Source organism: Scyliorhinus canicula, chromosome 12 (assembly GCF_902713615.1).
Source record: "Scyliorhinus canicula chromosome 12, sScyCan1.1, whole genome shotgun sequence".
NCBI classification, from domain to species: Eukaryota; Metazoa; Chordata; class Chondrichthyes; order Carcharhiniformes; family Scyliorhinidae; genus Scyliorhinus; species Scyliorhinus canicula.
Genome location: NC_052157.1, coordinates 97,441,708 through 97,465,297, shown reverse-complemented (window position 1 = coordinate 97,465,297; position 23,590 = coordinate 97,441,708). Strand labels below are relative to the sequence as shown.

General features: G+C 53.2%; 1 protein-coding gene across 1 annotated transcript in view; it reads right to left on the bottom strand.

The window, feature by feature from the left end:
* Positions 1-4,886: 4,886 nt before the first annotated feature.
* Positions 4,887-23,590, bottom strand: part of LOC119974548 (zinc finger protein 574-like) — a 45,653-nt gene continuing 26,949 nt past the window's right edge. Inside the window, exon 2 of the mRNA XM_038813528.1 lies at positions 4,887-7,837. Coding sequence (XP_038669456.1) covers positions 5,228-7,837 — 2,610 coding nt within the window. The 3' untranslated portion in view covers positions 4,887-5,227. The remainder of the gene's footprint in view (positions 7,838-23,590) is intronic.

Genomic DNA, 23,590 nt, shown 5'->3' with positions numbered 1-23,590 from the left:
CCCACCTCTGACCTCTGTCCTATATCTATTACCCCTCAATTTAAGGCTATGTCCCCTCGTGCTAGCCACCTCCATCCGCGGGAGAAGGTTCTCACTGTCCACCCTATCTAACCCTCTGATCATTTTGTATGCCTCTATTAGGTCACCTCTTAACCTTCTTCTAAAGAAAACAACCTCAAGTCCATCAGCCTTTCCTCATAAGATTTTCCCTCCATACCAGGCAACATCCTGGTAAATCTCCTCTGCACCCGTTCCAAAGCTTCCACGTCCTTCCTATAATGAGGCGACCAGAACTGTACGCAATACTCCAAATGCGGCCGTACCAGAGTTTTGTACAACTGCAACATGATCTCATGGCTTCGGAACTCAATCCCTCTACCAATAAAGGCCATCACACCATAGGCCTTCTTCACAACCCTATCAACCTGGGATTTATGGGATCTATGTACATGGACACCGAGATCCCTCTGCTCATCCACACTACCAAGAATTTTACCATTACCCAAATATTCCTCATTCCTGTTATTCTTTCCAAAGTGAATCACCTCACACTTCTCCACATTAAACTCCATTTGCCACCTCTCAGCCCAGCTCTGCAGCTTATCTATGTCCCTCTGTAACCTGCAACATCCTTCCGCACTGTCTACAACTCCACCAACTTTAGTGTCGTCTGCAAATTTACTCACCCATCCTTCTGCGCCCTCCTCTAGGTCATTTATAAAAATGACAAACAGCAATGGCCCCAGAACAGATCCTTGTGGTACGCCGTTCGTAACTGAACTCCATTCTGAATATTTCCCATCAACCACCACTCTGTCTTCTTTCAACTAGCCAATTTCTGATCCATTTCTCTAAATCACCCTCCCCAGCCTCCATATTTTCTGCAATAGCCGACCGTGGGGAACCTTATCAAACGCTTTACTGAAATCCATATACACCACATCAACTGCTCTACCCTCGTCCACCTGTTCAGTCACCTTCTCAAAGAACTCGATAAGGTTTGTGAGGCATGACCTACCCTTCACAAAACCATGCTGACTATCCCTAATCATATTATTCCGATCTAGATGATTATAAATCGTATCTCTTATAATCCTCTCCAAGACTTTACCCACCACAGACGTTAGGCTCACCGGCCTATAGTTACCTGGGTTATCTCTACTCCCCTTCTTGAACAAAGGGACCACATTTGCTATCCTCCAGTCCTCTGGCACTATTCCTGTAGCCAATGATGACATAAAAATCAAAGCCAAAGGCTCAGCAATCTCTTCCCTGGCTTCCCAGAGAATCCTAGGATAAATCCCATCAGGCCCCGGGGACTTATCTATTTTCACCTTGTCCAGAATTGCCAACACTTCTTCCCTACGCACCTCAATGCCATCTATTCTAATAGCCTGGATCTCAGCATTCTCCTCCACAATATTATCTTTTTCCTGAGTGAATACTGACGAAAAGTATTCATTTAGTATCTCGCTTATCTCCTCAGCATCCACACACAACTTCCCACCACTGTCCTTGACTGGCCCTACTCTTACCCTAGTCATTCTTTTATTCCTGACATACCTATAGAAAGCTTTTGGGTTTTCCTTGATCCTACCTGCCAAAGACTTCTCATGTCCCCTCCTTGCTCGTCTTAGCTCTCTCTTTAGATCCTTCCTCGCTTCCCTGTAACTATCAAGCGCCCCAACTGAAACTTCACGCCTCATCTTCACATAGGCCTCCTTTTTCCTCTTAACAAGAGATTCCACTTCTTTGGTAAACCACGGTTCCCTCCCTCTACCCTTTCCTCCCTGCCTGACTGGTACGTACTGATCAAGAACACGCAATAGCTGTTCCTTGAACAAGCTCCACATATCCAGTGTGCCCAACCCTTGCAGCCTACTTCTCCAACCTACACATCCTAAGTCATGTCTAATGGCATCATAATTTCCCTTCCCCCCAGCTATAACTCTTGCCCTGCGGGGTATATTTATCCCTTTCCATCACTAATGTAAAGGTCACCGAATTGTGGTCACTGTCTCCAATGTGTTCACCTACCTCCAGATCTAACACCTGGCCTGGTTCATTTCCCAAAACCAAATCCAAAGTGGCCTCACCTCTTGTTGGCCTGTCAACATATTGTGTCAGAAAACCCTCCTGCACACATTGTACAAAGAACGACCCATCCAATGTACTCGAACTATATCTTTTCCAGTCAATATTAGGAAAGTTAAAGTCTCCCATAACAACTACCCTGTTACTTTCGCTCTTTTCCAGAATCATCTTTGCCATCCTTTCCTCTACATCTCTAGAACTATTAGGTGGCCTATAGAAAACTCCCAGCAGTGTGACCTCTCCTTTCCTGTTTCTAACCTCAGCTCATACTACCTCGGAAGAAGAGTCCCCATCTTGCATCCTTTCTGCCACCGTAATACTGTCCTTGACTAGCAGCGCCACACCTCCCCCTCTTTTGCCCCCTTCTCTGACCTTACTAAAACACCTAAACCCCGGAACCTGCAACAACCATTCCTGTCCCTGCTCTATCCATGTCTCTGAAATGGCCACAACAGCGAAGTCCCAGGTACCAACCCATGCTGCCAGTTCCCCTACCTTATTTCGTATACTCCTGGCATTGAAATAGACACACTTCAAACCACCGACCTGAACACTGGCACCCTCCTGCGAAGTCAAATCTGTGCTCCTGACCTCTCTACTCTCAATCTCCCGTACCCCAAAACTACAATCCAGGTTCCCATGCCCCTGCTGAATTAGTTTAAACCCCCCCAAAGAGTACTAACAAATCTCCCCCCAGGATATTGGTGCCCCTTAGGTTCAGATGTAGACCATCCTGTCTATAGAGGTCCCACCTTCCCCAGAAAGAGCCCCAGTTATCCAGAAATCTGAATCCCTCCCGCCTGCACCATCCCTGTAGCATCGTGTTTAATTGCTCTCTCTCCCCATTCGTCGTCTCACTATCATGTGGCACGGGCAACAACCCAGAGATAACAACTCTGTTTGTTCTCACTCTGAGCTTCCATCCTAGCTCCCTAAAGGCCTGCCTGACATCCTTGTCCCCTTTCCTACCTATGTCGTTAGTGCCAATGTGGACTACGACTTGGGGCTGCTCCCCTTCCCCCTTAAGGACCCGAAAAACACGATCCGAGACATCACTTACCCTTGCACCTGGGAGGCAACATACCAAACGTGAGTCTGTCTCACTCCCACAAAATCTCCTATCTATGCCCCTGACTATTGAGTCCCCAATGACTAATGCTCAGCTCCTCTCCCCCCTTCCCTTCTGAGCAACAGGGACAGACTCCGTGCTAGAGTCCCGTGCCCCATGGCTTACCCCTGGTAAGTCCCCCCCCCCCCCCCCCCCCCACAAGTATCCAAAACGGTATACTTGTTACTCAGGGGAACGACCGCAGGGGGTCCCTGCACTGACTGCTTCTTCCCAGTCCCTCTTACAGTTACCCATCTATCTCCAGTCTTTGGTGTAACTACTTCCCTGAAGCTCCTGTCTATGACCACCTCTGCCTCCCGAATGATCCGAAGTTCATCCAACTCCAGCTCCAGGACCATAACTCGGTCTGATAGGAGCTGGAGCTGGCTGCACTTCCTACAGGTAAAATCAGCAGGGACACTAACGGCATCCCTCATCTCAAACATCCTGCAGGAGGAACATTGCACTACCTTCCCTGCCATCCCACTTAATTTCAACCAAGTTCTGGTAAACAAATATAAAACAAAAAAAAAATAATAATATAATATAGCATTTACCTGCTCACACCAATGGGTCTTATTATTAGGTTAGAGGAGGAGGGCGGGTGGGAGACACTACACGTGTAGTGTCTCGGGTATCCTCTCCACCAGAATTTATTGGCTAGGAGAAAATCCTTCCCAGATGTCCGCGGGTCGTACTTCCGGTTCCCGCCTTATATTATCTCTGCTCCCACTGGCACCCCGCCGCTCTCAATGTGTCCCCTCGCGCTCTTTCACTGACTCACTGCCGCTCTCCTCGCGCTCTTTTATCCTGTGTCCCTCTGAACTCCCGCTGCTTTCTGGGCTCCCTCTGTCTCTGAACTCCCGCTGCTTTCTGGGCTCTCTGTCTCTGATCTCCCGCTGCTTTATGGGCTCTCTGTCTCTGAAGTCCCGCCGCTTTATGGGCTCTCTGTCTCTGAACTCCCGCTGCTTTATGGGCTCTCTGTCTCTGAACTCCCGCTGCTTTATGGGCTCTCTGTCTCTGAACTCCCGCTGCTTTATGGGCTCTCCCTCTGTCTCTGAACTCCCGCCGCTTTCTGGGCTCTCTGTCTCTGAACTCCCGCTTCTTCTTTTTGTGCCCAATTATTTTTGTTTCCAAATTTAGGGGCAATTTAGCATGGCCAATTGTGGGGGTGAAACCCACGCAGACATGGGGAGAATGTGCAAACTCCACACGGACAGCGATCAAACCCGGGTCCTCAGTGCAGTAGGCAGCAGTGCTAACCACTTCACCACTGTGCCGCCAGACAATGCAATTTGCAACAGCAGTGGAATACTTTTGATCAAGCTCTGGGAATCGCTTTTCCTTAAGTTGCCCAAGAAAGGAAAATAGCCCATTTAGCCCAAGTTTTAAAACATGAAATCTTGATGAGTCATTCTTTCAGGTCGTAAGAAAAGGTCTTTTAAAAAATATTGCTCTGTTACAATTTCAGATGGAGAGCCCCAGCTCCCAGAGACACAAATTAATTCCATCCACATTTTTACACGCAAGTTCAAGAGTTCTCAACTTCTATCTAAGTTAGGTTGGTATTAAATAAACGGAAGCTTTTTTTGGTAGCTGCGGGAGGTGGGGTTGGAGATGCTGACCGGCAGATTAATCAGGCAGCTTTGCACTTCTGACCGTCATGGAATGAAGAGGCCCAGACTGTTCATGAACAATATTCTATTTCAGACATAACAGCATAAACTGGATCCCAGTCACCAACACCACCTGGGAGCGATTCGCAGGCCAGCAGTACATTTCAGTTCAAACCAGCAAAAAAAAACCTCTGCAAATCTACATCATTTGCCTTATAAACGTTTGTAAATTTACATATTAACGCACCCCACCCTTTCCCCTGTCCAGCAACCTGTGGCAGGGCTTTCCACATTCAGCATTTTGGTTCAGAGCTCACCTGCCACAGGAGATTACCCGGATGATAAAAGGATCAAGAAATCAGGATGTCCTCCTTCCATTCCATCCCCACACCCTCCCAGCTTGTCCGTTCTATACAAACGCATCTACTTGGATGTTGTCATCCAGCGTAGCTTGGTAGATCTCGATGGTCTCCACAATGGTGGTGGGAATGGACTCAGTGGACTCAATGATGGCAAATGTCTCGCCGTACTCGGTGCACACAATGGTCTGCTCCATGTGGGTGCGGCGGTGGCTGCGCAGGTTGGATGGAGTCTTAAAGCTCTTGCCGCACTTGGTGCAGGGGTGCGGCCTCTCGCCGGTGTGAATCCGTCGGTGATCCAACAGGTGCATGGACTGCACAAACCCCTTGCCACAGGTCTCGCACTTGTACGGCCTCTCACCTGTGTGGGTGCGCCGGTGCTCCCGCAGGTGGTTGGACTGTTTAAAGGCCTTGCCGCAATCCGTACACTTGAAGGGCCTCTCGCCCGTATGGATGCGGCGGTGCAGCAGAAGGCTGGAGGATGAGCCAAAACGCTTGCCACAGTCGTGGCAGTGGTAAGGACGCTCGCCAGTATGCCGCCGCTCGTGCAGGGTCAGATTTGTGGTGCTCGTAAACGTCTTGCCACACTGGCTGCAGCCGAACGGCCTCTCGCCCGTGTGGCTCCGCTCGTGCAGTTGCAGGTTTCCCAGGGAGTTGCACCGTTTGCCGCAGTTGGCACACTCGTAGACCTTGGCGCAGCGGCCGGAGCAGCGGTGCTCCTCCAGCTTGGTGCCATCAACAAATTGGCGGCCGCAGTCTGGGCACCGGTGAGGGACCTCCCCAGTGTGCACCAGCCGGTGTAACTCCAGGCGCCGCTGTCGTGTGAAGCCCTTGCCACAGTCCACGCACTTGTAGGGCAGCTCGCCAGTGTGGCAGTAGCGGTGCACCATTAGCTTGGAGGCCCGGCCAAAAGCCTTTGGGCAGTCGGGGCATTTGAATGGCAGATCGCCGGTGTGAATACGCCGATGTTGCTGCAGGTTGGAGGACTGTGCAAAGGCGCGCTCACAGAACTCACATTTGTACGGCCTCTCGCCCGTGTGGATCTGGTGGTGCCGCATGAGGTTGGCTAGCGTGGTGAAGGTTTTGCCACACTCAGCACACTGGAAGGGTCTCTCACCCGTGTGTGTGCGCATGTGATTCTTGACGTGCACTGGCTTGCGGAAGGCCTTGCCACACACCTGGCACTTGTGTCGGCGCTCACAGTTGTGCAGGCGACGGTGTCGGAGGAGCTGGGATTGTTTCCCGAACTCCTTGCCACAGAACCCACACTCATACACCAGGACAGTGCTGGGCAGCACCTCAGGGGTGGCCGGGGGGGCATTGTGCATCTCTTGCCGCATGTCCACGGTTTCTACAGTTGGCGCCGCTAATACCTCCTTGTTCTCGCTGTCCTTTTTCACGGGAGCAGCAGCCTTGCCAGCAGTCACGGCGGAAGAATGAGTGCGGCGGTGGTAAAGGAACTTGGTCATGTTGCTGAAGGCTTTACCACACTCGGCACAGCGGTGGAGTGGGTCATCAGTGTGCAGCCGCCGGTGCTGCACCAGTGCCATCTCGGTGTTGAAGCCTTTGCCACAATCGGTGCACAGGTACAGCACCTCACCTTTGTGACTCCGGAGGTGTTGCTCCAGGGATGAGGCCTTCTTGAAGGAGCGTTTGCAGTCCGGGCAGTTGTGCGCCAGGCTCAGGTGGGTCTTTTGGTGCTGCAGGAGCCGGCGGGCATTGATGAAGACCTTCCCACACTCTGCACATTCCAGTGGCTGGCACTTCCTCGAAGTCGGTTGCTCCCCCTCCTCCTTGCAGTTGGCACATGGAGCGGGCAGCCCCTCGGGTTCAGCAGGCTGCCCCACAGGCTCCTGGAGCTGACGACTGACATCCGTTTGCAGCCCCAGGGAGTCAGACCTGGAATAATCCTCATTGCGAGCGAGCTGTGTCCCTTCAGGTTCCACCAGGGCCACTGCACTCTCATAGGAATGATCCCCCACAGCACCAGAGACCAAGTCTGAGCCCCCCACAGCCCCTGGCACAAAGCCTTGGCTGCCCACACCTCCTGCAGCAGGCTGCAGAACAGCAGTGCCCTGTACAGTATTGGCCACTTCCAGGGGCATGGGCACTAGATTATGGCTCTCTGTGCAGCCGCCACAGGTGGCGGCTGCGTTGGATTTTTGGACATCACCCTGGTTGGCAGGCGGGGATGAAGGCCGCTCAGAATCAGAGGCTACACACTCAGAAGGGCCTCCGTCACAGTTCAGCGTCATGATGTCGCAAGGCAGGTTGTGGATAGCGGAATCCGTGGAGTGGGATGCCTGATGGATGAGGAGTTGATGCGGTACAGTGAATGAGACATTACAGTCCGGACACAGGTACTGTGGCACACTTTCCAGCACCACGTGGGTTTCTTCAGTCTCTTGGCTCTCGGGCACCGGGTGGTCAGCGCTCTCCTGTGCCAGGGTCTTGGTGTGCAAGCCCTGATGCTGCAGAAAGTCCTCCACGGTGCTGAGCAGCTGGCCACATTCAGAGCACTGCTGTAGCTGCTCACCGATAAACATCTCATGTAAGTTCTCGCCTTCGGGAATGCCAAACTCCACATACTCGGTGATGCCATGGTCCTGTTTACTGTGCATCTGCTGGTGGGCCAGAGCTTCCACCGAGCTAACGAAAATCTGAACGGGAAACAGTAGAGATAAATTAGTCACACAGGCCACAGCTGAAGAATTAATCCAAAAAACATTTCTGAGTCCATTTCACATGGATGCAAGGAATCGAACAACAATATAATCTCAAATCTCTCATCCACTCATCCATTGTACACCTTAGTTATACAGTGACACACCCGTCCCCACCAGCACTGTACCCCAGTGTTATACAGTGACACACCCGTCCCCACCAGCACTGTACCCCAGTGTTATACAGTGACACACCCGTCCCCACCAGCACTGTACCCCAGTGTTATACAGTGACACACCCGTCCCTACCAGCACTGTAGCCCAGTGTTATACAGTGACACACCCGTCCCCAACAGCACTGTACCCGTGTGTTATACAGTGACACACCCGTCCCCAACAGCACTGTACCCCAGTGTTATACAGTGACACACCCGTCCCCACCAGTACTGTACCCCAGTGTTATACAGTGACACACCCATCCCCATCAGTACTGTACCCCAGTGTTATACAGTGACACACCCGTCCCCACCAGCACTGTACCCCAGTGTTATACAGTGACACACCCGTCCCCAACAGCACTGTACCCCAGTGTTATACAGTGACACACCCGTCCCCACCAGTACTGTACCCCAGTGTTATACAGTGACACACCCGTCCCCACCAGTACTGTACCCCAGTGTTATACAGTGACACACCCGTCCCCAACAGCACTGTACCCCAGTGTTATAGTGACACACCCTTCCCCACCAGCACTGTACCCCAGTGTTATACAGTGACACACCCTTCCCCAACAGCACTGTACCCCAGTGTTATAGTGACACACCCTTCCCCAACAGCACTGTACCCCAGTGTTATACAATGACACACCCTTCCCCAACAGCACTGTACCCCAGTGTTATAGTGACACACCCGTCCCAACCAGCACTGTACCCCAGTGTTGTAGTGACACACCTGTCCCCACCAGCACTGTACCCCAGTGTTATAGTGACACACCCATCCCCACCAGCACTGTACCCCAGTGTTATAGTGACACACCCGTCCCCACCAGCACTGTACCCCAGTGTTATACAGTGACACACCCGTCCCTACCAGCACTGTAGCCCAGTGTTATACAGTGACACACCCGTCCCCACCAGCACTGTACCCCAGTGTTATACAGTGACACACCCTTCCCCAACAGCACTGTACCCCAGTGTTATAGTGACACACCCTTCCCCAACAGCACTGTACCCCAGTGTTATACAGTGACACAGCCGTCCCCACCAGCACTGTACCCCAGTGTTATACAATGACACACCCGTCCCTACCAGCACTGTACCCCAGTGTTATACAGTGACAGACCCATCCCCACCAGTACTGTACCCCAGTGTTACAGTGACAGACCCGTCCCTACCAGCACTGTACCCCAGTGTTATACAGTGACACACCCGTCCCCACCAGCACTGTACCCCAGTGTTATACAGTGACAGACCCGTCCCTACCAGCACTGTACCCCAGTGTTATACAGTGACACACCCGTCCCCACCAGCACTGTATCCCAGTGTTATACAGTGACAGACCCGTCCCTACCAGCACTGTACCCCAGTGTTATACAGTGACACACCCGTCCCTACCAGCACTGTATCCCAGTGTTATACAGTCACAAACCCGTCCCCAACAGCACTGCATCCCAGTGTTATGCAGCGACAGACGCATCCCTACCAGTACTGTACCCCAGTGTTATACAGTGACACACCCGTCCCCACCAGCACTGTACCCCAGTGTTCTACAGTCACACACCCATCCCTACCAGCACTGTACCCCAGTGTTATACAGTGACACACCCGTCCCTACCAGCACTGTACCCCAGTGTTATACAGTGACACACCCGTCCCTACCAGCACTGTACCCCAGTGTTATAGTGACACACCCGTCCCTACTAGCACTGTACCCCAGTGTTATACAGTGACACACCTGTCCCCACCAGCACTGTACCCCAGTGTTAGACAGTGACAGACCCGTTCCCACCAGCACTGTACCCCGGAATGACTTGTGACAAGGATGCAGGGATCCTACAGCATGATCTGGACAGGTTGGGCGAGTGGGCAAATCAATGGCAGATGCAGTATAATTTGGATAAGTGTGAGGTTATTCACTGTGGAAGCAAAAACAGGAAGGCAGATTACTACCTGAATGGTAGTAAATTGGGAGAGTGGAGTGTGCAGCGGGACCTGGGTGACCTTGTGCACTAGTCGCTGAAGGTAAGGATGCAGGTGCAACAGGTGGTAAAGAAGGCTAATGGTATGCTGGCCTTCATTGCGAGAGGTTTTGAGTATAGAAGCAGGAATGTGTTGCTGCAATTGTACAGGGCCTTGGTGAGGCCAAACCTGGAGTATTGTGCACAGTTGTGGTCTCCTTCTCTGAGGAAAGATGTTCTTGCTCTCGAGGCACTGCAGAGAAGGTTTACCAGACTGATTCCAGGGATGGCGGGACTGTAATATGAGGAAATTTTGACTATGTTGGGATTGTTCTTGCTGGAGTTCAGAAGAATGAGGGGGGATCTGATAGAGACTTATAAAATTTTAACGGGACTGGACAGGGTGCAGGGAAGATGTTATCAATGATGGGTGTGACTTCCGGTTGCGGCGATGCAGAGCTAAGCCGCACGTTCGGCGGCTCCCGCTTTCTTCCGTCTTTTGGGTCCTTTTTAGGGCCCGTAACGGCGCTGGACAGACCTTTCCCGGTATGGGAAGGCAACTACAATACTTCCCTCCTGTTGGATGGACTGGACCAGGAGCGGGGAGATAAAGAAATCAGCACTGGAGCAGAGAAAGGTGCGAGGGAGGAAAAACAAAATGGTGGCGGGCGGGGAACCGGCAGCGTGGACGCAGTGGGCGTAAGAGCAGCAGGAGCTGCTTCACAGCTGCTTTAGAGAGCTTGAGGATGAGCTGCTGGAACCATTAAAGGCCTCTTTTGACAAGCTCCTGGCGACCCAGGCGGCCCAAGGGGCGGAGATCCGCGAGATCCGGCATAAGGCCTCGGAGAACGAGGATGAAATTCTAGGCCTGGCGGCGAAGGTGGAGGCGCACGAGATGCTCCACAAGAAATGGCAGGCGAGGCTCGAGGAAGTGGAGAACCACTCGCGGCGGAAGAATCTGCGGATCCTGGGCCTCCCGGAGGGGCTGGAGGGATCGGGCCTGGGGGCCTATGTGGTCACAATGCTGAACTCGTTGATGGGAGCTGGGTCATTCCAAGGGCCGTTGGAGTTGGAGGGGGCCCACCGGATGCTGGTGAGGAAGCCTAAGCCCAGCAAGCCGCCAAGGGCGGTGCTGGTCCAGTTTCACCAGTTCGTCGACCGAGAATGTGTGCTCAGGTGGGCCAAGAATGTGCGGAGCAGCAGGTGGGAGAATGTGGAGATCCGTATCTACAAGAACTGGAGCACGGAGGTGGCGAGGAAAAAGGACATTTATAACCGGTCAAAAGCAGTGCTTCACAGGAGAGGGGTGAAGTTTGGCCTGTTACAGCCGGCGCGCCTTTGGGTCACTTATAAAGACCGTCATTATTACTTTGACTCCCCGGAGGAGGCTTGGGCCTTTGTGCAGGCCGAGAAGTTGGACTAAGACTGAGGGTTGGGGGGTAGTCGGGAATTGTTGTATAGTGTTTTGGGTTTTCTTTTCCTTGTTCCTTTGTTTCTTGGGGAGTCTGGGGGATGTTTTGTAGGCCCGTCGGTCGGGCTTGGGGAAGGGGAGGGAAAGGGGGTGTTGGACGGGGCCTCGTGGTGGGGTAAGATGGCCTGGGTCGGGGCTGGGGAGTTGGGGCCTGGAAAAGGAGCTGCGTCAGAGGTGGCGAGACCGGCCGAGCGGGTGTCACGGGCTTTTTTCCCGCGCTGGGGCCGGAGTGGGAGGGGATTGTGCCTGTTGGTGGGCAGGGAGGGGAGGAGCAGTATTACACTGGGGAGGTCGTTGGGGTGGCGGGAGCGGCCGGGGTCAGCAGGAGTCAGCTGACTTACGGGAGTACAATGAGAGGGGCAACGCAGCTAGGGGGGCCCTAGCTTGGGAGGGGGGGGGGGGGTGGGGAATACCGGGTTGCTGCTGGAAGGGCCTAGGAAGAGCTATGGCTGATCGGCGGCGGCAGGGGTGGGGGGGGGGGGGGGGGGGGGGATTAGCACTCCGATTCGGCTGGTCACCTGGAATATCAGGATTTGAATGGACCGGTCAAACGGACCCGGGTGTTCACGGATCTGAAGGGGCTGAGGGCGGATGTGGCCATGCCCCAGGAGACGCACCTTAGGGTGGTGGATCAGGTGAGGCTGAGAAAGGGGTGGGTTGGGCAGGTGTTCCATTTGGGGTTAGATGTGAAGAACCAGGGGGGTGGCGATTTTGGTCGGGAAGAGAGTATCGTTTGTGGCGCCGAGTTTGGTGGCGGATGGGTGTGGCAGATATGTGATGGTAAGCGGTAAGCTCCAGGGGGAGCGAGTGGGGCTGGTCAACGTGTATGCCCCAAACTGGGACGATGCGGGCTTCATGCGGCGCATGTTGGGCCGGATTCCTGACCTTGAGGCAGAGGGTTTAATAATGGGGGGGGGATTTTAACACAGTGCTGGACCCAGCACTGGATCGCTCGAGGTCCAGGACGGGTAGGAGGCCGGCGGCGGCCAAAGTGCTGAGGGGGTTCATGGACCAGATGGGAGGGGTGGATCCTTGGAGATTCATGAGGCCGGGGGTCAGGGAATTTTCGTTTATCTCCCATGTCCACAAGGCTTACTCCCGGATTGACTTTTTTGTTTTGAATAGGGCGTTGATTCCGGGGGTGGCGGGTGCGGAATACTCGGCGATAGCCATTTCGGACCACGCTCCGCATTGGGTGGACCTGGAGCTGGGGGAGGGGAGGGACTAGCGTCTGATGTGGCGGTTGAGGTGTGGCTGCTGTCGGACGAGGAGGTGTGCGGGCGGGTCCGGAAGTGTATAGAGGGGTACCTAGAAATTAATGATAACGGGAGGTGCTGGTGGGGGTGGTCTGGGAGGCGCTGAAGGCTTGGTTAGGGGGGTGCTGTTCTCCATCATGGGGAGAAGAGAGAGAGGGAGAGACTGGTGGAAGAGATGGTGAGGGTGGATAGGGAGTACGCGGAGGTCCCGGAGGAAGGGTTGTTGAGGAAGCAGCGCAGCCTCCAAGCGGGAGTTCGATCTATTGACCACAAGGAAGGCGGAGGCGCAGTGGAGGAGGGCGCAGGCGGCTAGGGAGATGGGGGGAGTCAGGGATGGAGGAGGGAGTCTGGTACAGAGTGCGAGGGGCATCAACGGGGTGTTCAGGACTTTTTATGAGGAGCTATACCGGTCAGCGCCCCCAGTGGAGGAGGGAGGAATGGACCACTTTCTGGGTAAGCTAGGGTTTCTGAGGGTGGAAGAGGAGCAGGTGGGGGGGTTGGAGGCACCAGTTGGGCTGGAGGAGCTGGTTAAAGCGATGGGGAGCATGCAGACAGGGAAGGCACCGGGGCCCAATGGGTTCCATGTTGAATTCTGTAAGAAGTTTTCAGACCTACTGGGCCCGCTGCTAGTGCGGACCTTGAATGAGGCGAGGGAGGGGGGGGCTTTGCCCCCGATGATGTCTAGGGCGCTGATCTCACTGATTCTAAAGCGGGATAAGGATCTCTTTCAGTGCGGGTCATATAGACCGATTTCGCTCCTGAATGTTGACGCGAAGCTGCTAGCAAAGATATTGGCCAGGAGGATAGAGGACGTCGTGCCGCAGGTTATACACGAGGATCAAACAGGTTTTGTGAAGGGGAGGCAGTTGAATGTTAATGCGCGGAGGCTGCTGAATGTCATAACGATGCCGGAAGTGGAGGGGGAGGGGGAGATAGTGGCGGCAATGGACGCAGAGAAGGCCTTTGATAGGGTGGAGTGGGGATACCTTTGGGAGGCGTTGAAAAGGTTTGGGTTTGGAAAGGGATTTATTAGGTGGGTATGAAGCCCCGGTGGCGAGTGTGGTTACGAATGGGAGGAGATCGGAGTATTTTCGGCCGTACCGGGGGACGAGGCAGGGGCGCCCCCTGTCTCCCCTACTGTTCGCGTTGACAATCGAACCCCTGGCCTTGGGGGAGTCGAGGAACTGGAGGGGGGAGTGCGGGGGGAGGAGCATCGGCTGTCGTTATACGCGGATGATTTATTGCTGTACGTGGCAGACCCAATTTGGAGAGGGGGGGGGGGGGGGGGGGGGAGAGGAATGTCGGAGGTGATGAGGATGCTTGAGGAGTTCGGGAACTTCTCCGGGTATAAGCTCAATGTGGGAAAGAGTGAGCTGTTCATAGTGCAGCCGGGGGACCAGGAGAGGGGGATTGGGGAGCTCCCGCTGAAAAGGGCGGAGAGGAGTTTCAGGTACCTGGGGCCCAGATAGCCAGGAGCTGGGGGGCTCTGCACAGGCTCAATTTTACGAAACTGGTGGAGCAGATGGAGGAGGAGTTTAGGAGGTGGGATGTGTTGCCACTTTCCCTAGCGGGCAGGGTCCAGTCTGTCAAAATGATGGTGCTCCCGAGGTTCTTGTTCCTCTTCCAGTGCCTCCCTATTATGATTCCGAAGGCTTTCTTCAGGAGGGTCTATAGGAGCGTCATGGGGTTTGTGTGGATGCAGAAGACCCCGAAGGTGAGGAGAGTGTTCCTGGAGTGGGGTAGGGGAGTTGGCGTTGCCCAACCTATGTGGGTACTACAGGGCCGCCAATGTGGCGATGATACGTAGGTGGGTGATGGAGGGGGAGGGGGCAGCATGGAAAAGGATGGAGGTGGCGTCCTGTGTGGGCACGAGCCTAGAGGTGCTGGTGACGGCGCCGTTGCTGCTCCCCCCAACAAGGTATACTACGAGTCCGGTGGTGGCGGCTACTCTCAAAATTTGGGGGCAGTGGAGGCGGCATGGGGGGAGGTGAAGGTCTGGTCCCCGATACGGGGGAACCACCGGTTTGTACCAGGGAGGATGGACGGAGGGTTTCTGAGCTGGCACAGGGCAGGTATCAGGCAGATGGGGGACCTCTTTCCCGATGGGAAGTTTGCGACCCTAGAGGAACAAAGAACAAAAGAAAATTACAGCACAGAAACAGGCCCTTCGGCCCTCCCAGCCTGCGCCGATCCAGATCCTTTATCTAAACCTGTTGCCTATTTACCAAGGTCTACTTCCCTCTGTTCCTGCCCGTTCATATACCTGTCTAGATGCCTCTTAAATGATGCTATCGTGCCCGCCTCTACCACCTCCGCTGGTAAAGCGTTCCAGGCACCCACCACCCTCTGCGTAAAAAAACTTTCCACGCACATCTCCCTTAAACTTTCCCCCTCTCACCTTGAAATCGTGACCCCTTGTAACTGACACCCCCACTCTTGGAAAAAGCTTGTTGCTATCCACCCTGTCCATACCTCATAATTTTATAGACCTCAATCAGGCCTCCCAAAGATCAAAGTTGGAGTTGGAGGGAAAGCTGGGCCTCCCCCAGGGTACACCTTCAGCTACACGCAGGTAAGGGATTTTGTTAGGCGGCAGGTGGCGGAGTTTCCACTGTTGCCGCCAAGGGGGGTTCAGGACAGAGTGCTCTCCGGGACGTGGGTCAGTGAGGGGAGGACCTCGGCAGTCTACCAAGTGATGCAGGAGGGGGAGGAGGCCTCGGTGAAGGAGCTGAAAGAGAAGTGGGAGGAGGGTCTGGGAGAGGAGATTGGATATGGGGACGTGGGCGGATGCCCTGGGGAGGGTGAATTCCTCTTCCTCCTGCGCGAGGATTAGTTTAATTCAACTAAAGGTGCTACATAGGGTGCACATGACGGGGACTTGGCTGAGCCGGTTCTTTGGGAGTGAGGACAGGTGCGTCAGGTGTTCTGGGAGCCCAGCAAACCACACCCATATGTTTTGGGCGTGCCCGGCACTGGAGGGCTTTTGGAGGGGCGTTGCGGAGATGTTGTCACGGGTGGTTAGGTCCAGGGTTGAACCGTGCTGGGGGCTCGCAATATTTGGGGTTGCAGCGGAGCCGGGAGTGCAGGAGGCGAAAGAGGCCGGTATTCTGGCCTTTGCGTCCCTGGTAGCCCGGCACAGGATCCTTTTGCAGTGGAAGGATGCAAGGCCCCCGGGCGTGGAATCCTGGATCAATGATATGGCTGGGTTTATCAAACTGGAGAGGGTCAAGTTTGCCATAAGGGGGTCGGTGCAAGGATTCTTCCGGCGGTGGCAGCTGTTTCTAGATTTCCTGGCGGAGCATTAGGGGGTGGTCAATTTCAGCAGCAGCAACCGGGGAGGGGGGGGGGGGGGGCTTGTTCTTTTCCCTGTATTGGATGTTTTTCTTTGTTCCCATGTTAACTATTTTTGTTAATTTATTGCTTCTGTATTTGGGGGTGGGGGATGTTTCTGTTATTTCGCTTTTCCTTTTGTTTTTGTTGGTTAAAACTTGTTGAAAATTTGAATAAATATATATATTTTTTTAAATCAATGAAGGGTGTGTCCTGAACCAGGAGTCAGAGTCTGAGGATTCAGGGTAAACAATTCCAGACAGAGATAAGGAGACATTTCTTCACCCAAAGAGTGGTGAGCCTGTGGAATTCATTGATGCTGAAACTTTGGAGGCAGCTAGATAGAGCACTTGGGGAGAATGGGATCAAAGTATGAGGAGAAGGCAGGATTAGGCTATTGAGTTGGATGAACAGCCATGATCGTGATAGAACATAGAACATAGAACGATACAGCGCAGTACAGGCCCTTCGGCCCTCGATGTTGCACCGACATGGGAAGTCAAAAACTAAAGGCCATCTAACCTACACTATGCCCTTATCATCCATATGCTTATCCAATAAACTTTTAAATGCCCTCAATGTTGGCGAGTTCACTACTGTTGCAGGTAGGGCATTCCACGGTCTCACCACTCTTTGCGTAAAAAACCTACCTCTGACCTCTGTCCTATATCTATTACCCCTCAATTTAAGACTATGTCCCCTCGTGCTAGCCACCTCCATCCGCGGGAGAAGGCTCTCGCTGTCCACCCTATCTAACCCTCTGATCATTTTGTATGCCTCTATTAAGTCACCTCTTAACCTTCTTCTCTCTAACGAAAACAACCTCAAGTCCATCAGCCTTTCCTCATAAGATTTTCCCTCCATACCAGGCAACATCCTGGTAAATCTCCTCTGCACCCGTTCCAAAGCTTCCACGTCCTTCCTATAATGAGGCGACCAGAACTGTACGCAATACTCCAAATTCGGCCATACTAGAGTTTTGTACAACTGCAACATGACCTCATGGCTCCGGAACTCAATCCCTCTACCAATAAAGGCCAACACACCATAGGCCTTCTTCACAACCCTATCAACCTGGGTGGCAACTTTCAGGGATCTATGTACATGGACACCGAGATCCCTCTGCTCATCCACACTACCAAGAATTTTACCATTAGCCAAATATTCCGCATTTCTGTTATTCCTTCCAAAGTGAATCACCTCACACTTCTCCACATTAAACTCCATTTGCCACCTCTCAGTCCAGCTCTGCAGGTTATCTATGTCCCTCTGTAACCTGCAACATCCTTCCGCACTGTCTACAACTCCACCGACTTTAGTGTCGTCTGCAAATTTACTCACCCATCCTTCTGCGCCCTCCTCTAGGTCATTTATAAAAATGACAAACAGCAACGGCCCCAGAACAGATCTTTGTGGTACGCCACTCGTAACTGAACTCCATTCTGAACATTTGCCATCAACTACCACTCAACTATCATCTGCAAACTTGCTAATCAGTCCACCTATACCTTCGTCCAGATCATTTATGTATACTGTATCACAAACAACAGTGGTCCGAGCATGGATCCCTGTGGAACACCACCAGTCACCTTTCTCCATTTTGAGACGCTCCCTTCCACTACTCCTGTTGCCCAGCCATTTCTTTATCTATCTAGCTAGTACACATTGAACCCCATACGGCTTCACTTTTTCCATCACTGGGGTACAGTCGTGTATTGGGCAGGTCTGTTGCTGTATAACACTGCGGTACAGTAGTGCATCGGGCATGTCTGTTGCTATACAGAGCAGAATGGTGCCGCAGTGGGTAGCACTGCTGCCTCACGGCGTCGAGGTCCCATGTTCGATCCAGGCTCTGGGTCACTGTCCGTGTGGAGTTTGCACGTTCTCCCAGTGTCTGCGTGGGTTCCACCCCACAACCCAAAGATGTGTAGGATAGGTAGATTGGCCAAGCCAAATTGCCCCTTAGTTGGAAAAAATAATTGGGTACTCTAAATTTATTTTTAAAAAGGCATATAGCATGCTTGTCTTCATCGGACGGGATATTGAGTACAAGAGTAGGCAGGTCATGTTACAGTTGTATAGGACTTTGGTTAGACCACATTTGTAATACTGCGTGCAGTTCTGGTCGCCACATCACCAGAAGGATGTGGATGCTTTAGAGAGGGTGCAAAGGAGGTTCACCAGGATGTTGCCTGGTATGGAGGGTGCTAGCTATGAAGAAAGGTTGAGTAGATTAGGATTGTTTTCGTTGGAAAGACGGAGGTTGAGGGGGGACCTGATTGAGGTCTACAAAATTATGAGAGGTATGGACAGGGTGGATAGCAACAAGCTTTTTCCAAGTGTGGGGGTGTAAATTACAAGGGGCCACGATTTCAAGGTGAGGGGGAAAGTTTAAGGGAGATGTGCGTGGAAAGTTTTTTACGCAGAGGGTGGTGGGTGCCTGGAACACTTTGCCAGCGCAGGTGGTAGAGGCGGCCAAGATAGCATCATTTAAGAGGAATCTGGACAGATATATGAACGGGTGGGGAACAGAGGGAAATAGATCCTAGGAAAATAGGCGACAGGTTTAGGTAAAGGATCTGGATCGGCGCAGGCTGGGAGGGCCGAAAGGCCTGTTCCTGTGCTCTCTGTTCAGTGTTATACAAGGACAGACCCATCCCTACCAGCACTATACCCGTGTTATACAGTTACAGACCTGTCCCCTCCCCACCAGTACTGCACCCGAGTGTTTTCCAGTAAGGCCTTCGATTAACTACTGTACCCCAGTGTTGTACAATAACTGACCTGCCCGATCCACAACTGTACCCTAGTGTTATACAGTGAGAGACCTGTCTCCACCAGTACTATACCCCACTGTTATATAGTAACTGACCTGTCCCCACAAGTACTGTACCCAAGCCTTATACAGTAACAGATCTGCCCGATCCACGACTGCACCCCCTATTATACAGTAAGACCTGCGCGACCCACTACTGTACCCCAGTGTTATACAGCAACAGATCCGTCCAATCCACTACTGCAAGTGTTATACTGTAACAGACCTGTCCCTACCAGTACTGCACCCCAGTGTTATACAGTACCAGACATGCCTGATCAACTACTGTACCCTCGTTGTACAGCAACAGAATTGTCCCCACTAGTACTGCACTCGTGTTATAGTGACAGACCTGTCCGATCCACTACTGTACCCCAGTATTATACAGTAACAGATCTGCCCGACCCACTACTGTATCCGTGTTATGCAGTAACAGACCTCTCCCCAAGCCTTACACAGTAACAGGTTTGCCCAATCCACTACTGTACCGTTATACAGTAACAGATCTGTCCCCACCAGTACTGTACCCCAGTGTTATACAGTAACAGACCCACCCGATCCACGACTGTATCCGTGTTATGCAGTAACAGACCTGTCCCCAAGCCTTACACAGTAACAGATCTGCCCGATGCACTACCGTACCCCAGTGTTATACTGTAACAGACCCACCCGATCCACGACTGTATCCGTGTTATGCAGTAACAGACCTGTCCCCAAGCCTTACACAGTAACAGATCTGACCGATGCACTACTGTACCCCAGTGTTATACTGTAACAGACCTGATCGATCCACTACTGTACCCGCGTTGTACAACAACAGACTTTTTATAAATTTAGACTACCCAATTATTTTTTTGCAATTAAGGGGCAATTTAGTGTGGCCAATCCACCTACCCTGTACATCTTTGGGTTGTGGGAGCAAAACCCACACAAACATGGGAAGAACGTGCAAACTCCACACGGGCAGTGACCCAGACCGGGGATTGAACCTGGGACTCGGCACCGTGAGGCAGCAGTGCTACCCAGTGTCACCATTCTGCCCTGTACAGACCTGCCCGACGCACTATGTACGGCAATGTTATACAACAGCAAATCTGCCCAATGCATTACTGTACGGCAGTGCTAAACAGCAACAGACTTGCCCAATACACGACTCTACCCCAGTTTTATACAGCAACAGACTTGCCCAATACACGACTGTACCGCAGTGTTGTAGTGACGGACCTGCCCTGTGCACTACTGTACTCCAGTGTTGAGTGAGTCCCATCCCCATCAGTACTGTACCCCAATGTTATACAGACTACAATCCACTACTACACCTCAGCATTCTACAGTGACAGACCTGCCCAAACCACTACTGTACCCCAGTGTTATACACCAACAGACCTGTCCCCACCAGTGCTGAACCCGTGTTATAGAGTAACAAATCTGTCCCTACCAGTACTGTACCCGTATTCAACAGTAATAGACCTGTCCGCACCAGTACTGCATCCCAGTGTTGAAGAGGAACAGACCTGTCCGATTCAGTACTGCACCCGGCCTACTCCAGGATTGACTTTTTTGTCTTGGGCACTGCGCTGATTCAGAGGGTGGAGGACGCGGAATACTCGGCGATAGCCATCTCAGATCACGCTCCGCATTGGGTGGACCTTGAGTTGGGGCCAACGTCCGATGTGGCATCTAGAGGTGGGGTTGCTGGCTGACGAGGAAGCGAATGGACGGGTCCGGAGGTGTATAGAGAGGTACCTGGAGACTAATGACAATGGGGAGGTGCAAGTAGGGGTGGTCTGGGAGGCGCTGAAGACGGTGGTTAATGGCCGATCTCCATTAGGGCACACAAGGAGGGGGGAGAGGAGAGAGAGGGAGAGGCTGGTGGGGGAGATGATGAGGGTAGATAGGAGGTACGCGGAGGCCCTGGAGGAGGGATTGCTGAGTTTGATTTATTGACCACCAGGAAAGCGGAGGCGCAGTGAAGGAGGGTGAATATGGAGAAAAGGCGAGCTGGATGCTGGTGCATCAGCTGCGGATGCGGGAGGCAGCTAGGGAGATTGGGGGAGTTAGGGACGAAGAGGGAGCATGGTTCGAGGCGCAGCGGGCATCAACAGGGTCTTTAGGAGCTTCTACGAGGAACTGTACTGGTCAGAGTCCCCAGTGGAGGAGGGAGGGATGGATTGCTTCCTGGACAAACTGAGGTTTCTGAGAGTGGAGGAGGAGCAGGTGGCGGGGTTGGGGGCGCCAGTGGGATTGGAGGAGCTGGTCAAAGCGATAGGGAACATGCAGACGGGGAAGGCACCGGGGCCGGACGGGTTCCCGGTAGAATTCTACAAGAGGTATTCAGACCTGCTGGGCCCGCTGCTAGTTAGGACCTTCAACGAGGCACGGGAAGGGAATACTCTGACCTCTGCCCCCGACGATGTCTCAGGCGCTGATCTCCCCAATTCTGAAGCAGGATAAGGATCCCCTTCAGTGTGGGCCATATAGGCTGATTTCACTCCTAAATGTAGATGCAAAGTTGCTGGCAAAGATATTGGCCATGAGGATTGAGGACACCATGCCACAGATCATACATGAGGATCAAACGGGTTTTGTGAAAGGGAGGCAGTTGAACGCTAATGTACGGAGGCTGCTAAATGTTATAATGATGCCGGCAGTGGAGGGAGAGGCGGAAATAGTGGCGGCGATGGATGCGGAGAAGGCCTTTGATAGGGTGGAATGGGAATATCTATGGGGGGTGTTGAGAAGGTTCGGGTTTGGAGAGGGGTTCATTAGGTGGGTGAGGCTGCCATACGAGGCCCCGATGGCGTGTGTGGCTACGAACGGAAGGGGGTCAGAGTATTTCCGACTGCACCGGGGGACGAGGCAGGACCTGTCTCCCCTGCTTTTTGCGCTGGCGATTGAACCCCTGGCCATGGCGCTGAGGGAGTCGAGGAACTGGAGGGGGATAGAGTGGGGTGGGGAGGAGCATCGGCTGTCGTTATACGCGCGTGACCTACTGTTGTACGTGGCTGGCCCGGTGGGGGGAATGCCGGAGGTGATGAGCATCCTTAGGGAGTTTGGGGATTTTTCTGGGTATAAGCTCAATGTGGGGAAGAGTGAGCTGTTTGTAGTGCACCCAGGGGACCAGGAGAGGGGGATTGGTGAGCTCCCGCTAAAAAGGGCGGAGAGGAGTTTCAGGTACCTGGGGGTACAGGTAGCTAGGAGCTGGGGGGCCTTACACAGGCTTAACTTCACAAGGCAGGTGGAGCAAATGGTGGAGGAGTTTAAGAGGTAGGATGTGCTTCCACTCTCCCTAGCGGGCAGGGTCCAGTCAGTCAAAATGACGGTGCTCCCGAGGTTTTTGTTCTTGTTCAAGTGCCTCCCTATCCTGATTCCTAAGGCTTTTTTCAGGCGGGTCAATAGAAGCGTTATGGGGTTTGTGTGGGCGCAGAAGACCCCGAGGATGAGAAGGGTGTTCCTGGAGCAGGGCAGGGATAAGGGGGGGGTGGGGGGGTTTGGCGCTGCCTAACCTTTGTGGGTACTACTGGGCTGCCAACATGGCGATGATACGTAGGTGGATAATGGAGGGGGAGGGGGGTGGGCAGCATGGAAGAGGATGGAGATGGCGGCCTGAGTGGGCACGAGCCTGGAGGTGCTGGTGACAGCGCCGCTGCCGCTTCCCACAGCGAGGTATACTACGAGCCCGGTGGTGGCGGCTACCCTTAAAATATGGGGGCAATGGAGGCGGCATAGGGGGGAGGCGAGGGCTTCAGTGTGGTCCCCGATACTGGGGGAACCACCGGTTTGTCACAGGGAGAATGGACGGAGGGTGTCTGAGCTGGCACAGGGCAGGTATTAGGCGGCTGGGGGACTATTTGTAGATGGAAAGTTTGCGACCCTGGGGGAGCTGGAGGGGAGGTTTGGCCTCCCCCCGGGGAACGCCTTCAGATGCATGCAGGTAAGGACGTTTGTCAGGTGGCAGGTGGCGGAGTTTCCACTGTTGCCGTCAAGAGGGGTTTAGGACAGGGTGCTCTCGGGGATGTGGGTTGGAGAGGGGAGGATTTCGGCAACCTATCAAATGATGCAGGAAGAGGAGGAGGCCTCGGTGGAACAGCTGAAAGGTAAATGGGAGGAGGAGGAGGAGGAGTTAGGAGAGGAGATTGACGAGAAGACGTGGGCGGATGCCCTGGGGAGGGCGAATTCCTCCTCCTCTTGCGCAAGGCTCAGCTTAATTCAATTTAAGGTGCTGCATGACTGGGGCAAGGCTGAGCCGGTTCTTTGCGGGGAGAGGACAGGTGTGTCAGGTGTTCAGGGAGCCCAGCAAACCACACCCACATGCTCTGGGCGTGCCCTGCGCTGAAGGGCTTTTGGAGGGTCGTCACGGAGACGCTGTCAGGTTTCAGCAGGGGCATGGGAACCTGGATTGTAGTTTTAGGGTACGGGAGATTGAGAGTATAGAGGTCAGGAGCACAGATTTGACTTCGCAGGAGGGCGCCAGTGTTCAGGTAGGTGGTTTGAAGTGTGTCTACTTCAATGCCAGGAGTATACGAAATAAGGTAGGGGAACTGGCAGCATGGGTTGGTACCTGGGACTTCGATGTTGTGGCCATTTCAGAGACATGGATAGAGCAGGGACAGGAATGGTTGTTGCAGGTTCCGGGGTTTAGGTGTTTTAGTAAGTTCAGAGAAGGGGGCAAAAGAGGGGGAGGTGTGGCGCTGCTAGTCAA